This window comes from Dipteris shenzhenensis, chromosome 1 (assembly GCF_047967505.1).
Source record: "Dipteris shenzhenensis isolate YYH24624 ecotype China chromosome 1, Dip_SZ_1.0, whole genome shotgun sequence".
In the NCBI taxonomy this organism is placed as follows: Eukaryota; Viridiplantae; Streptophyta; class Polypodiopsida; order Gleicheniales; family Dipteridaceae; genus Dipteris; species Dipteris shenzhenensis.
This window is the reverse complement of record NC_141596.1, coordinates 25,776,835-25,793,396: the sequence shown is the minus strand read 5'-3', so window position 1 is coordinate 25,793,396 and position 16,562 is coordinate 25,776,835. Positions and strand designations below refer to the sequence as shown.

The 16,562-nt window shown below is 43.4% G+C and overlaps 2 protein-coding genes across 2 annotated transcripts; one reads left to right on the top strand and one right to left on the bottom strand.

Annotated features, from left to right (window-relative positions):
* Positions 1-380: 380 nt before the first annotated feature.
* On the top strand, positions 381-14,559 carry LOC147905606 (mRNA-decapping enzyme-like protein). Its single transcript, XM_087380864.1, has 8 exons — positions 381-678; positions 892-932; positions 1,054-1,103; positions 1,454-1,598; positions 10,984-11,040; positions 13,140-13,266; positions 13,403-13,843; positions 14,046-14,559. Exons 1-8 carry the CDS (start codon positions 520-522, stop codon positions 14,100-14,102), a joined length of 1,077 nt encoding a protein of 358 aa, XP_087236990.1. The 5' UTR covers positions 381-519; the 3' UTR covers positions 14,103-14,559.
* LOC147905607 (uncharacterized) lies at positions 7,216-10,895 on the bottom strand. Its single transcript, XM_087378492.1, has 4 exons — positions 10,871-10,895; positions 7,831-8,870; positions 7,590-7,671; positions 7,216-7,337 (listed from the first exon to the last, which is right to left on the bottom strand). Exons 1-4 carry the CDS (start codon positions 10,893-10,895, stop codon positions 7,216-7,218), a joined length of 1,269 nt encoding a protein of 422 aa, XP_087234618.1.
* Positions 14,560-16,562: the final 2,003 nt, after the last annotated feature.

Here is a 16,562-nt window from a genome sequence, read left to right as displayed (position 1 = left end):
CGAGTTTGGATAGAAAAGGATAAGGATAATGCAAGAACATGCATAGGGTGATGAACCAATCTTTAGAGCACCCTCTAAAGCCTTAAGCATTATGGGAAAACTGATTCCCCATGTTTATTATCACATCGTTTGGTGAAACTGTGGATATTACATTGTGTTCAACCCTCAAATGCTTTAGAGAGTCTTTTTTGTCACAAGAAGACCAGTGAGCTCTAGACGCAACAGCTGAGTGGTGTGGGAAAGAAAAGGTGGGAGAGACGAGATGGGGCCACTCGGGAGTGAAATGTCCATTTCCCACAAAACTACCAAGGTCCCATGGTCCCAAAAAACTAAGAGAATGAGATAAGGACTTAAGTGTGTGTGGAAGATAGTGGTAATTAAGGAGACCTGAGGTGAGCCTTGTGTACAAAATGAGCATTTGGAACTCCACCCACTCTCCTTCTTGTTGTTGCTGATGAACGACGCCACTTTGCTCATTCTTGCATTGCCCTCCCTTGAGCCCCCCCATCGCGTTCCCCTATGTCACAGAACGTGAAGCTTCTCCCGCAGCTTAATCAGCAGAGCACCCGAGAATTGAATCTCACCGTGCTTCAGCGCATCGATCGCGATGTTGAAGAGATCCTCTCCACGGCTGCCCACGTCACTTTTTATGAGTTTAACATCGACCTCTGTGAATGGGTATCTCCACATTCGCTGCTTTGATCGAGGGGTCGTTTTTCCTGCTTTTGATTCGCCTTGTAGAACTCGCATTCCCCCCCCTTCAACGTATGTTGGAATAGAGCTGTATCTCTCAAAAATGGCACTTTGCTCTGTGGGGCGTCGATCTCGCCATGTAGAGCTGTACTTGATTCTGTGATGGATATGGGTTTTGACATCTTTTTGGCATTGCAGAGCCGTAAGGATGTAGAAGGATCGTTGTTCGTCGTGAAGAGGTAAGGAAGTAAATTGTTTGTGGTTCATTCTCAAGTTTGCTTGGGCAGATCGTGTTTCCCACAAACGCCGTACTGTTGGTTGCATTCCGTTCCTTATGTGTGTGGGCAACTAACACCGCAGGCGAACTCAACCTCGATTTCAATTCATTGTGATGAATCGGCGGAGCACAGGTTGGTTAGCAAAGCAACTTATCCCAGATGTATTAGATCGAAATTAAGCTTAGGATACCACTGAATCGGATCTCAGACTTGAACTCACCCCACTGTGGTAACACTGGCAATGCTATAGTTTTCGTCTGAAGCCAGATATGCGTAACTTCCATAGCCCAATTGTTTTGCCCTGCAATTTCGAGTTTACATCTATGTGTTTTTCTATCCTGATGCGCCATATCATGTCAATGACGCAAATATTTCGTTATAGTTCGACTGCTTTCTCACATAAAATTTAGTTGCTCACATAAAGTTTACTACCCCAACTGCTCCTTTTGATCGGATTCTCTTTTGTGATCCTTTGTGGACAGAGAACCTAGTGGAAGATCTTCTTAGTGATTTTGAATACGATGTTCAACTCCCCTATTTACTTTATCGGAATGCTGCCCAAGAAGTGAATGGTATCTGGTTTTACAATCCTCGGGAATGTGAGGAAGTTGCCAAGCTTTTCTCCAGGTTTTCCTTCTCTTTATGTTAATGCTGATGTTTGAAGGACCAAAGAACTTAAGATTGGCCTATGGCGTTCTGTTTTTTCTTGTCTTGTGTTTCCTTGTTTTCATTTTTTGGGACTCAGCAAGGGTCTTGATAAGGTTGAATATATGCCTCCAAAACTTATATGCAGACTTTAATATAGATATGTCGTACAGACAGTTTCAATTCAATACAAAGATGTACTTGCGGTATCACTCCTCGCTTGCAGTAACCTTGTCCGGAGATTTCCACTGTTGATGCTCTCATTGCACCATTCCACAGACCCTAGGGACTATAGAGACTCTAAAGCTGCAGTTATTACGGAAGGCATAAGATGAGGACTGAGTTAGTTGATCAAATGGGCCGAAAAATTTAAGCAATGAGCAGTACACGTGCAATAAAATTTTAGCCTAGTTGGAGAGGCATTTACCTCGCTTGGCACTTGCAAGTGTTAAAATACAATGAGACGCTTCTTAAAGGGCAACAAAATGGGTGGGTGAGTGTGTTGGAAATTCTAGGCATCTACCGTAGTTGGACTTTGATACCCTACTGGACCTAAAGGAAGAATCTTGAACCCAAGATAATTACTCAGGTAGATCCAGACAAGTGTGCACAATAATAATAACTCCATACAGACACTCAGATCTGAAGAGTACTCTGAACAGGCAAAATACCTCCGTGCTTATTGCACCAAAGACAGGTCAACTTCATATAAAATCTACACCCACAAATGGGCATACCCCTGCAGCTAGTGCTGAAATTGCTCTTCATATAGATGGGGAGGGGAACTCAGTCTGTCCTAGCCTTATGCTGGACAACCAGGCCTTTTTCCACAGATGTTGGTCTATAATCAGCCAACTGAACAGACCCTCTAGTCTGTGAAACGGTTGACTGTGGCCTGGAAACAGTCCAGACTGGTCTTTTAACCGACCAAGCGCTGGGCTATATATGCCTCCTTATGTAAGCCCTTAGCTCGGCTCCAGGCATGGCTTCTCTATGGCCACCAATGCTGGCCTCTTTGCTCTGCCTACATGACCATTCTCGGCCTGCTGCAAATATGCCAGCCATCTCATATGGATCTGGATGCCCATTTGGCAGCCCATCTCCACTTGTATTCTGCTGCAGCCCATGCTGCCCATGTTGCAGCCTATATGCTGCCCATATGGTAGCCTTGCTTGCTACTACAGTTTGCCTCTGTGGCTGCCCATGTGCCAGCCTAATGTCTGTCCGCACAGCAGCCCTTGTGATGGGCCAGATTCATTGTGATCCTCCCATGTGGCATGCATATCTCATGCCCACATGGATCCCTCTCATTCTTCCTATCCTACACAGGTATCATGTCCCTGTACTGTCCTCATATGGGGGATTTACAGTGGACCCTCTATCTAAACCTCCTCTCTTAGTGTCACATAGTGGGCTGAGATGGACTCAAAGATGAATCCACCCAGCCGTTTCCTTTAAGAAGTTCTCGAGAACAGATTGAGGAAGCTGTTGAAAGCTTTGCATGCATCTCATACAAGTCTTGCAGAATCGTCTAGGCCTTGGATGCAGACACCACACAGCTGGCTTGTATTGATAAAGCTCTCACAGTCAGAAGGGACAGGATGTACAAGAGTGTGTAAAAGGTAGACACATAAGGCTAACTCTATTTACTACATTTTTAGGGTTTCCCAAATCCCAGCTGATGTGTTAATGACACCTGGCAGGCCAAATTTTTAATTGACCTATCGTATCCACTAACTGCCCTATCTAAGCTTAATTGATGTCCAAGTTTAATAACAACCACTTGTTGGTTTATAAACGGCATCCTGAGGACTGAAACTAAGTAGTGCATCGACCAAAGCTGAATTGTCATGGACACTCAGCTTGTCTATGCCATCCATTGGAATCTTTTTTGGATGGAATGTCCTAGGTGTACCAATTGTCCTACCGGATGTCCTAGGTGTCCTGAGTGGAATAAGTGTCCTAACTATTCTAGAAGGCCATACCAGGGCTAAACTGGCAACAAATCCCTCTCCATGGTATGGCTGAATATCTTGGAAACATCTTAGGAATACTTGGAAACTAAATCATGGTTGCACATGTTCATCCGTGATGGATATAGCAACCTATGATAGTACCGGGAAAGCAGAATCGCATAACAAAAGGTACCAAGTGTAAAGCTTGCGAAAAGCTTCAAACTTGGGCCATCGTAGAGCCTTCGTGAATAGATTTGCTAAGTTATCCTCCGTTGGAACATAGGACAACTGTATGTCTTCAACTGATAGATGCTCTGGAACATAGTGAAACACACGATTACCTGCAAGGGCCAAAGCACTCTAGCTGTTGGTGTAGCATGCTGTAAGGGCTGCAAGATAGGAACTCCTCCTACATGTCAATCCCATTTTGACACCTCGTCAGGCTATGCAAATTGAGGCCCCGTTCAAGGATAATGAATTGAAAGATGCAATTGGTTTGTGTGGCAAATGGAAATCTCAATCTTGCTTGCGAATCTCAACAAGTGCCTTCTTCATTGAAGAAGGGCTGATTAAGCTATTCCCTAAAAAGCATTTGTGTGTCTTTTGCAGTTTGGAGGCAAAAGACCCTCATGCCGGTTATTTACAAATTGGTTGCAAAGATGATAGTGACTCATATCAAAGCTTTCTTACATGAGGGTCTACACCCTACTTAGTATGGGTTTGCTCCTCACCAATATATTATAGATAATATTCCCAATGCTTATGTGGGAATTGAATATGCAAAGTATACTCACTGAGCAATATATCCTCTTTTGTTACAAGTAGATATTGCTAAAGCTTTTGATACGGTACAATGGGATTTTATCTCGTAGACTATGAAAGCATTGGAATTCGGGAAAAAAATACAGCATATTATTTATTGGCTGTATCAGGACAGTAAAGATGACACCATCCTATCTGGTTATATTACTCATGAATGGACTCTTTCCTGTTTTGTACGTCAAGGCTGCCCTCTTAGTGCTTTGCTGTATGCTATAGCTACTCATCCGATGCTGCGATATATGGATCATTAGTAGCTATAAACGCTCTGCATGGTTTACAGATATATGGAAGAAGGCCTTTGATTGCACAAGCTTATGTTGATGATTCCTTCTTCTTTCTTCAGAATACTGAGAGGGATCTTTCATGCCTTGTGCGTGTTCTATCTTTATGTGGTTTGGCAGCTGGTTTGCAGGTAAATTTTTAGAAAATCTAAGCTTCTCCCATTGCATGTCAGGGATTGGCATTGTATTTTATGGCCTGGGGAGATTGTTTTACCCACGTAGTTGGTTCTGCATCTTGGTTACCCTTTGGCATGAAAAGTTACTGAAACCGGCCTTTGATAAACAAAAGGGCAGTGATCTTCTTCTACTCAGTCATAAACTTCATAAATGGCCACAATGCAAGCTTCAGTCACATCAATCACTTAGCACAACTTAGAAACAAGCTTCAACAACAACAAAGGTGACGCTAGAATGCCCCTACTCAAGAGGAAAGATGGTCCACAGATCTGCCCCGAAATGATTGCCTCGAGATTTGTGCGTGAGTCCTCCTAAGAGAGGGTGCCAAAACAGCTCCAGAAGCCACCACGCAGCCAGAAACATGTGCACAAAGGTCCAGCACATCAAAAGACAAACCCAGGCACCTGTTGGAGGCAGTTGAACACATCTATACGGATTTCGTACAGCCGTACACACGTCTGTACAGTCCGTACGAAATTTTCAGAAAGTTCAGAAATGACTTCTGGCAGTTCCTTGAAGTGCGTACTAACCTTGGAACAGTCAAAACAGACTTAAAAGGACTGAAAACAAGCTTGAAACAGCTCAAACAGCTCAAAAACTGCACAAGAACAACTGAAAACGTCCAACACCCCTGGGAGAGTGAGGGGAGAGAGATGGAAGGCGGGGGAAGGGCATGCATACACATGCATGACAAATGGTACCTCCTCCTTGCCATTTGCCCCTTCACTAAAGTCCTAACCCCCATACCAAGGACAACGTTGGTTGTCCTTGGGCCCAACTTTTAGACCCCTCTTTTAAAGCCTTTGCCTTGCCCCTAGGACCTAGTGGTGCACCTAGACTTTGCCCTAAGGAACTTCTAGGAAGTGTGCACTTCCTCTAGCCAGTCCCTCACGGCCAAACCATTACAACACTTAACCATGGTTAACCTCGCGTTAAGCATAGGTGGAGTTACGAAGATACTTTACATCACTTTTCACGTCCTTGTGACATACCCTCCTCTTAAAACAGCAAACTACCTAGGTTGCCGTTGAAAAAGTACAAATAGGCAGAAATAGCCCATACCAGAATATACATCATCTGTAAGATACAACCTGCAATGATAATATGGGCTAGGAGAGCTCGAGTCCCATCCATACATCAATGCATCCTCTATGTCGAGTGTCGCGAATACCCATCATGGAGACCTCACGGCAGAAATACTGTCAGCAAGCAGCATCTCGGGTGAGACAATCGGTGCCACCAAGCGATGTCCAGATATATGAGCAGTCTGAATCAAGGGGAGGTGCTACCCTCCTCTTGAGCACTAGGCAATGCTTTGGATCTCTGCTTTGCTTAACTTGTAGGAGCCTGTATCGTAGTTAGCGCAAGCTGAAACGCGTTGAGGTAGGGTTGCAAAATCTGAGGTGAGTCTGCGAGGTCACCCTCCTACATCCACCTCGCATCTAGTGTAGGATAATTCCTGAACTTCACCAGATAGCGATGGGAAACTCTACCTTTCACTTTTCTTTCCATATGTGCCAAAATCTGTTCCGGAACCAAGATTTCATCCAACTCTTCCACCTCGGGCTGATCCTCATGCAGCAGGTCAGCAGGCACATCACCTTGGAAAGGCTTCAATAAACTCACATGAAAGGCATTGTGTATGGTCCAAGTGGTAGGTAGCTTCAGCTTGTAAGCTACATCATTAATGCGTTCAAAAACCTGAAAAGGACCATAATACCGCATCTTCAGCTTTGTGTACACTTTCGTCTTGCCTTTCATCTTCATGAGTCGTGCTTTTTGAAAATGCAGCAGCACCCAATCGACCTCTTACTCGTGGCGATGCTTATCGGCTGCCCATTTGTGCTTCTCTTGGCTTTTCTGGAGAGCTGTTTTGACCTTCTAGTAAGCAACATCCAAACTTTCCACAAATCTATTATCTTTCGTATGCAGAATGGGAGGTACCTTCCGTTCTCCTGCCACAATTTCAAAGGGGGATTTCCCTGTGGATGAGTGTACAATGTTGTTGTACGCGAACTCAACAAGTGGCAAAATTTTCTCCCATTTCAATTGCTGATCCGAAACATAGCATTTGAGAAGATCAAGGTCAGTGGAATTGGCTTCTTCGGACTGCCCATCATATTCAGGATGGAAAGCGGATGAGAAATTCAGCGTGGTACCCTCTCCAGAAAAGACTTGTCATCCGCGGGTCTCTATCACTGACAATTGATTGAGGCATCCCGTGATGTTTAAACACATGAGACATAAAGAGTCTCACCAGGTTGAAAGAGAATGGATGACAGCCAACATCTCTTTCTCATAGATGCCAAAATTCATTTCAGCATCCTGGAGCACTCTACTGTCGTATGCCACGACTCTTCCATCCTACATAAGTATCCCTCCTATGCTGTTCCCACATGCATCTGCTTGGACAGCGAAGGGTTTGCGAACATCTGGCAAAATAATCACAGGATCTGAGTAGAGTCGCTCCTTCAGTAGGTCAAAAGCTGCAATTTCTTTGGGACCCCATCTGAAAGTGACCCCTTTCTTCTGTAAGGCATGTAAAGGAGATGCAATCTCTGCAAAATACCGAATGAACCTCCTATAGTACGATCACAAGCTCAGAAAGCTGCGTACTTCATGGATGTTCTTTAGGTGTGGCCAATTCCTGATGGCCTCTACCTTGGGAGGGTCCATCCTAACTCCATCCTTGGAAACAATGTGCCCGAGAAAATGGATCTCATGCATGAAGAATTCACTTTTCTTGGCATTGACAAGCAGCTTATGTTTCCGTAGCTCCTCGAGAACAATTGCCAGGTGCTTCCTATGTTCAGCCTCATCCTGAGAGAACACGATGATGTCATCGAAGAAACTGCTAACAACGGCTCGGTGCTCTCTAAAAATCCTATCCATCATTTTGTTGAAGGTGGCAAGTGCATTGGTTAACCCAAATGGCATGACGTACAGACCAAATGTGGTACGAAATGCTGTTTTGTGAACATCCTTTGGCTGAATTCTGATCTGGTGATAACCACTCTTCAGATCAATGCAAGTGAACATTGCAGACCCCTGTAACGTATCCAAAATATCATCTATCTGAGGTATAGGGAATCTGTTCCTAATGGTAATCTTATTGAGGGCTCTATAGTCAATGCACATCCGCCAGGATCCATCCTTCTTCTGGACCAAGAGCACGGGTGAGCAGTAAGGTGAAGAGCTGGGCTGAATCAGCCCCTTCTTCAGCAGGTCCTTGACCTGGTTCATAATTTCCTCTTGCTGGGTTGCACTGACCCTGTAAGGAGGTCGGTTAGGAGGACTGCTACCAGGGATTATATCTATCGTGTGGTCTTCTGGCCTTTCAGGGGGCAACTCTTGTGGAAGTGAGTCAGAAAAACAGTCCCTGAACTGAAAAAGAAAATCTGTCTGTTGTTTTTCCAGCTTAGAAAAATGAGACTCTTCTTCTACTGACTTCTTTTCAGATGCAAACACTAAGTACGCTGAAAGATGCTTTTTCATTACGTTGCCAATGGCAGAAGCAGATACAACAGGGATGGATCCTACCTTCAATTTAGCATCCATAATGTGGGTCTTGCCACGGTGAGTGATTGTGATTGTTTTATTCTTTGTATCCAAAACAGCCTCAACACGAAAGTGCCAAGGTATCCCCAGTAACACATCACAACCCTTCAACGGCATACTATAGAACTCTTCTGTGTCCACGTAGCTCTGAATATGCATCCGCAGCTTGCCTATCACCGGAGTAACTGATTGGCTGAGTCCTAGACAAGCCATATCTGCATCACACAAAGGACCCATCTCTTCTGCCCTTATTCCTAACTTTCCAGCCAGCTTTGGAGAGATGAAATTGGCCTTGGCTCCCGGATCGAAAAACATCAGAGCTGTCTGGTCTCTTATCTTGCCCCATGCCCGGCATAACTCTGTAGCATCTATATTCTGAACAGCCCCAATCAAGTTTGGCAAAAGACCAGCAGTGGGCTTGGGCTTTTTATTTTTCTGATCAGTCCTCTTTTCCTCCTTGTCTGTGGTAGAGGGGCGAGCTCCTTCCTTGCACCTATCCTCTGTCCACGCTCCTTGCAGGGTGCAGGTGTCTTCTAGCAATTAGGAGAAGAGAGAAATGAAGGTAGAGAGCGGAGGGTGAACAAGAAAGAGCTGTAGAGGAAAGATGGTCCACAGATGTCTCGAAATGACTACCTCGGGATCTGTGCCTGAGTCCTCCTAGGAGAGGGTGCCAAAAGCAGCAGGGAAAGTTCCTCTTGCAGCCTGCATTGGTCCAAAACAGCTCCAGAAGCCACCACGCAGCCAGAAACATGTGCACAAAGGTCAGCACATCAAAAGACAACCTCGGGCACTTGTTGTAGGCAGCTGAACACGTCTATATGGATTCCGTACAGCTGTACAGACGTTCGTACAGCTGTACGGACATTTTGTACAGTCCGTACGAAAATTTTCAGAAAGTTCAGAAATGACTTCTAGGACTTCCTAGAAGTGCGTACTAGCCTCGGAACAGTCAAAACAGACTTAAAATGGCTTAAAACGACTGAAAACAGGCTTGAAACAGCTCAAACAGCTCAAAAAATGCAGAAGAACGATTGAAAACGTCCAACACCCCTGGGAGAGTGAGGGGAGAGAGATGGAAGGTGGGGGAAGGGCATGCATACACATGCATGACAAATGGCACCTCCTTGCCATTTGCCCGTTCACTAAAGTCCTAACCCCCATACCAAGGACAGCGTTGGTTGTCCTTGGGCCCAACTTTTAGACCGCTCTTTAAAAGCCTTTGCCTTCGCCCCTAGGACCTAGTGGTGCACCTAAACTTTGCCCTAAGGAACTTCTAGGATGTGTGAACTTCCTCTAGCCAGTCCCTCACGGCCAAACCATTACAATACTTAACCATGGTTAACCCCGCATTAAGCGTAGGTTGAGTTACGAAGATACTTTACATCACTTTTCACGTCCTCGTGACAGTTACTGGTCACCAGCTTAGAAAGAAATTGGAGTACTGGAAATTGGCTACTTGGCCAGTGCATGTCCGTTTTCGTATTGTTCAATCCATCTTGGTTGCTTATATACAGTTCTATTTGCCTTTAATGATGTTTGCTAAGTAGGACATCTTCAGATTCATGTCTACTATAATGGAGCTTTTTTGGAGATCACATCCTAGCTGTAAGGCTGCTCGATTACTTTCTATGGAGCATCTTTGTTCTCCAAAAATGCATGGAGTGTTGAATATCCTGAATATTTTCATGTGCATGTTCTGGCACATAAGAGGAAACTGATGCTTGAGTTTATGCAAGACGATCAGCCATGGGTGCATATGATGAGGCACTTGCTCTTGCATTTGACCACAGATGCTTTTGGTCACCTGTAGCCTACACATGGGATTTTCTCGTTCGATATATTAATGTTAAGGTCATGGGTTATTCTTTGGTCTCTTGCATGCTTTCTGATGGGAAGCTGATATTTTCTTGTCTCAAATGGAATGGCAAGGATACTTTGCTTGGAAATTCTTTGCGGGCTAGATGCCTTCATTGGTCAAAGGTCTTTGCACTTCCTTGGGCCTTACACGAGAGCCCCCCTGCTCTTGTTTTATATGGTCAAAGGCAAACACCTAGTGGATGATGTGTTAGACCAAGACTGCATGGTGTTATCCTTCGCACTGCAGTTAGAAAGTTTTGGGTTGGGACAGCAATATAGACCCTTATGGCACATATTATCTCAGATGTTATATGATTTCCAGCCACTACCACGTCTTCAGATCATAGACCGTTTGAAAGATTGTGTCCTCCAATCCGATGATCCTGCTTGTGGGTCGTTGTTGTTGGCAGATATTATAGTTGCAACATTGTATAGGCTTGCTCCCTCCACCTTGGGTTTCTGCTCATGCAAATGGTATATGGTCTGTGACACTTCCTCTGCACTTTACTTGCCCGAGTACCTTTCCATGTAGAATTTCTTTTTGGGAGGGCAGGGGGCATGCCATAACTTCCTTCTTTAACAAGTGAAATTGAATGTATCCTACCTTTAGCTGTTATGCATTTTCCCATTGGGGACTTTTTTGATCAGTTTGGCAATGAATCTGATGTTTTACATTCATGTATTTGTTCTCAGTTTCTTCGTTTGTTTTCAATGCAGGATTCTTAATGCCTTTTCCAAGGTTCCCACAAAGGCCAAACTATTCCCTTCTCAAAGGTAACATGCAACTTATGATAATTTTGCAATTGTTGAAACATGCATCCTTATATTCAATAGAAAGAGAACATGGGTACTGATGAGGATATGATGTTGCATTGTTTACCAAGTATAGTTTCCCTGTTGTAGTTTCTAGTCAACCGTTGCCCCTGCCATTACCACTCCCACTCTATTCTTTTCTTTCTTACCCTTGCCTTCTCAATCTGTAATACAATATGTATTCTGGTCTTGTGAATGTAATGGGCTTAAAGGGACAGGAGCTGTCTGCCCTCATCTGTAATTTCTGTTATTTTTCGACATGGTCAATGCACCAAGAAGCTGTGCGAGGAAATTTTCAAGTATCGCAGAAAGATTGGTGAGGAGAACTGAGTACAAATCAGGGAGTTCTGTCTACAATCCTTACCTAATGTATAAGCTAGCAGTGTATGTTGTGCAAGACTAGACTTTACATCCTTTCGATTATTGGTTCGTGTTTCATTTTATCATTCTTTTGAGCTGCACATGTTTTGATAGCAATGCTAGATTGACAAACCCTTCCACTAATTGTACTTTGGGATGTGTGTAATCAGTACCTCCTTCCAACCATGCAGCTCAGATTTTATGTATACTTTCCTAATTTATCTCATTTTTTTGAAAGAGAGTGAGATCGCCATGCAAAGCTGATGCTAAGTTCAGGAAGCATGAAAGAATATACGATCTACTGATATCTACTTAAACCTGCAGATCAAACTGTGTAAACTAGCTACAAAGAGAACTACATAGGGGGGCATAATGAATTTTTGGTAACAGTACAAGCTTGTTATATTCTTGTATGGGGGCTTCCGTGCAGTGTGTATTTGCACTGCATCAAGTAGGATTGTTCAATGCACGTAAGCCAAGTGTTCGTCATGCCTACCGAGTCTTACAAATGCATATATATATTTATAGAGCTTATATTTATTACAATATTTGTGACAAGGCCTTTTAAGTGGTAGAGGTAGTTTTAGTTATGGTGATTCCATACATTTAATCACCATTCATTTTCAAGACAGCTTCAATTGCACATTGCATTGTTCGGTGTCATTAAAGTCAGGTCTTATTTTGTGTTTACTTAACTAAAAAGCATCCAAGCCTGGTGACCTCACATACTGGCAGCGATGGCTTGTTTGAAGGGCAGATATTTCGGTGGGAGCCTTGGATTGTATATGCTTGGGCATTCTACAAGCATAAGAACGAAATTGTTCAATGACTTCCTGAGCAGATGATAATCGTTTTTGTCTATGCCTTAAAATTTCTGGATCATGTAGTTGTTGTGAAGCTGCAGGTAACGTTAGCTAGTCTTGATTTGTGTAACCGGGAGTCAAAGTTTAGTCTTCGAAATCACATGAAGTGAACAGCCAGCCCTCTCAAAGAACCATAAGCCTGTAGCAGTTTGAACAAAGGTCTGGAACGATGGGCCAATCCTGCCTTGCATCTTAGGCATCCGAGTACTGGTTAAATTGACCCTTTTCCAGGCAACCTGTAATTGATAAAACGGTTGTCAGTGAGCTTTTTACTCTATAGAATCTGATGGTGTATGTACGCTCAGTATCCTTAAAACTCTTATTCTTGGTGCATAATGTTGGAGGGTAATGCATGTATGATGTCAGCATCTACAAAGGATTTGATGGTCTTTTAGAGAAGCATTTCTCTTGGTTACATAAGGCATTCTGGGGTCATGTAATCTTTAGTAGACACGTTTGTCTTGATGAGGTGGTTGTGCCTTTAATATCCCTTTTCAGTGGTCCTTTGAACTTACCCTGAATGTCGCAGGAATGCCATTGACTCAGGGTTGCAATCTCTTTTACGGCATTGGCATTGCCTTCAATTCTAGTTATGTCTTTATAAGCAATATATTGTTGATGTTCTATACTTTTATGGTAACCTCACAAGCAGAGTTCAGAATATGATCAGGCTGGCCTTCAGGCTTTGGCAAGTGTGAATGCTAAGCTCCATATGGACAAACCCACTTTATTGTAGATCTTTGCTTTAAAACCTTGAAAGAATATTTGCATTCACTATTTTAAAAACAATGAACAAGGTTTACAAGGGTATCCTCTATGTTTGGTTTTTGAATGCAGCAATGAGTTTCAGGAGCTAGAGGCAGTCCCCACTCCTGCAATTGTCGAGGGTCCTCTAGAACCTAAAGGGTCTGTTCCACCAACGTTACCAGAGGTTTCTGGCCAATCTTTGGAACACTTCTTCAGTGTAACTTCTCTCATAAGCTTTGTGGTTTGTTTTATTTGTCCTCATCTTTTCTGAATATTGTGGATGTTAGTTTTGCTTTTTGTTGCAGTAGTATGAGTTGACCTTGGGTTTTTGTGATCATCTTTTTGTTTTGCAGAATACTGTACATCTCAATACTACTGACCTGGGTTCTACAACAGTTCGATCGCTAACAGCAACACACCCTTTGTCTATCCACCAGTCTTCTGTTACGTCACCCATTTTGAACCCTATGCCTTTATCATCCCCCAAACATCCCTCTTCATTGGCACCTCATGGGCCTGTTCCTCCTCTCTCCCTGGATGCGCTGGAGACTGGCAATTCTACTCACACCAGTCTTCTGAAGCCCTCGTTTTTTGTTCCACCACCACTTTCATCAGCCCCCATGGCACCGCCTCTTGGGCCTGTTACCCCCCCTCTTCAACCTTATCACGGTGCACCTTTGCTCCAACCTTTTCCTCCACCTGCACCTCCTCCTTCCCTTGCTCCATCAAATCCTGCTCATGGGCTTATCATTACCAAAGATGGCATACGAGATGCCCTTTGTCGGCTAGTTCAGGTCTCGCACTCTCTCCCTCCCCCCACCCCAAACCCCCAATTCATGCACACACGCACATGTACTTTCTGCTAAAGCTGTTCTTTGGGGTTGTGTTGAATCTCAGGCATGTGACACATTCAATTAAGCAGTGATGATCTGGAGTTACCCTTATAAGCTGCCTGCTAATCCTCACTTTACATCTGATTTTTCATGTTCTCTGCAGAATGATTACTTCATCGACATGGTCTACAGAGAGATTTGTAATGCACATTTATTGTGACAGTTTTGTTCATGCGCATGGCTTGGATCACATCGAGTTAAACACATATCCAGAAATAGCCACTGTGTAAACTGGGGGATTCGGTGTAATTAGTGACTGGTTTGGCCTTTGATAACTTGATGAGGAAGATTTAGGACAACCTCGTACAACAATGACAATTTATCAGCGGCAGCTCTGTTTTGTAGAGAAGGTATTTCTCAGTGAGCAGTTCTGTATATTGACTTGGTCTGTCAAGGATGATCTAATTCCAACTATGTGGCTGCTTACAGTAGGCATTGTTAGTTGAATGCTACACTAATGTTATATCAAGGCTTCTTTGACATGGGGTGGGGTATGGTTTAGGTGCAGAATGATTATTGACTCAAAATTTCTTTTGTCAGACTTTCACCTTTTTGAAATTGCGACTTGTATAGTTTGATATCTGTCAATGGCTGAACTCTTATCTAACTTCATACCAGATGCTTCATTGCTCAAGCCCCTGATTCCTGACTGTTGTTTGGCATTCGGTTGCAGTATGTTATAGTTGGCCAATTATCAAGTGATAAATTTTGTTGAGTGAGTTGTTAGTGTCAGTTGCTGTGTGGGCCTGTGCCCTAGTAATTTTTTTCCTCTTAGATAGCGTGCTTTCAGTTCACTGCTTGGCATGATCCTCGAGGAGATACCCAAGGTGATTTGGTTGAACTCTACGAAAGTGCACAGGCATGTCTTCTTTTGTGAAAGATCCAATATCTTTTAATTGGGTTGATTCCCTCCTCCAATTCAAATAAAGTTCAAAGGCCTGCATACATTGGATGTAAGGCTTATAAGAAAAGCATTTTGTTTGCATTTTGGTGGCCTTTATCACACTGTCTGTCCTTCTTTGCAAGATGCTATAAGACAAAGCTGCACAAAGTAATATCTACGTGACCATTTCCAAGTATAATGAAAGAAGTATTTCTGGGCCTCTTGCACCAATTATTCAAAATTTGCAAATATGAACATGTGGAAGCAAACTTTTAAAAAAAAAACACTTTGTAGTTCGAAATTCGCGTGCATGAATGCGCTTGCATGTGTAAGCAAATTTACTTCAAGCTTTTTTGGGTGTCACGAGGCTATGTAAAGACATGCAAAAGACCTTGTCCAGCAGAAAACTTGTAGTTGATGAGCATGGAATTTGACTAAATACAAGGATGCTCAATATCGAAAACCAAAGAGTATTGTGTACAGGGAAGTGGCGATTGGATGTGTGTTAAAATTAGTGGATGCCTCACCATTTCCATTGAATATAGGACGATCTCTATGGAGGCCCTATGTTCATACATGGTTTAAGTTTAATTATTGATGAGTAGCGTTATATTTTAGTGGCAGCTCATTGTATGTGAAAGAACAAGACCGGGTATCATATGCATAATAGAAAGCCTTGCCACCATTACTTGCTTTGTATGTGATAGAACAAGACCGGGTATCATATGCATAATAGAAAGCCTTTCCACCATTACTTGCTTTGAAGGTTGTAGTTTTGTAATTTTAAAAATTCATGATGCCCTAACAATTTTGAGTAAGTTCAATGCATAATTATAATGGATTTTCAGACATCAAATAACATTTTTATGTTTGATATTAATTTCTTGGAGACATTTAATAATGTTTGTTTTTCAAATGTGGATCTTAAGGACACAGCATGTTAATAATGTCTGTTTTTCAAATGTGGATCTTAAGGACATGGCAGTAAACAAAATAACATGTGATAGCTTGTGCACCAATATAAATTCTATGGTCAAAGGAAGGGAAATCTTGAGCCTAGCGTATCCTTTAAAATCTCATTTGCTAAGCACTTGTGAGGAAATAGAATACTTGGTAGGCTAAATCTTGAAATCTCATGGGTCCCTTAACAAATTATACAATTATCTTCATCATGCACTCATGCAATAATTAGTATTGCTCTTCCTACCATCACCTACAAAGTGTTAGAAACTCACTGTACCCACCTGTGAGCCCCCGATTTGAGGGGATAAGGGGCAGTGAGAGGTAGGAGGGCTGGGAAAGAGAGAGACCCAGGCTGACATCATAGGCAACCAGCACACAGGCTGGTTGCTGCCTGCAACAGCAGAGAAATAGGGGGGGCCTTGTGCCTCCCTTGGAGGCGTCTACAGCCCCATGGACTGGCTGCACAGGGCACCCTTTTATAGGGGCCTGTGGCAGGCCCAGTCGGCCCAACCAGGGCCAACCCTGGTCGGATTTCCAGGGCAATCTGGTCGGCCACCAGACAGGGTACCGACCGTGCTGGTCGGTCAACCTAAAGGGCCTGGGCAGTGCCTATAAAAGGCCCACTCCTTCAGTCATTCCACAATCCAGTGCAGGACAGAAAGCCTCCTTCCTAGGCTGTGCTGTGCACTCAGAGCTGGTTCAGTTTGACAGAGAGAGTTCCATCAGTTTTCCTCAGCACTTTGCCGAGTTTTGTATTGCTCCCTTGGAGCCAGT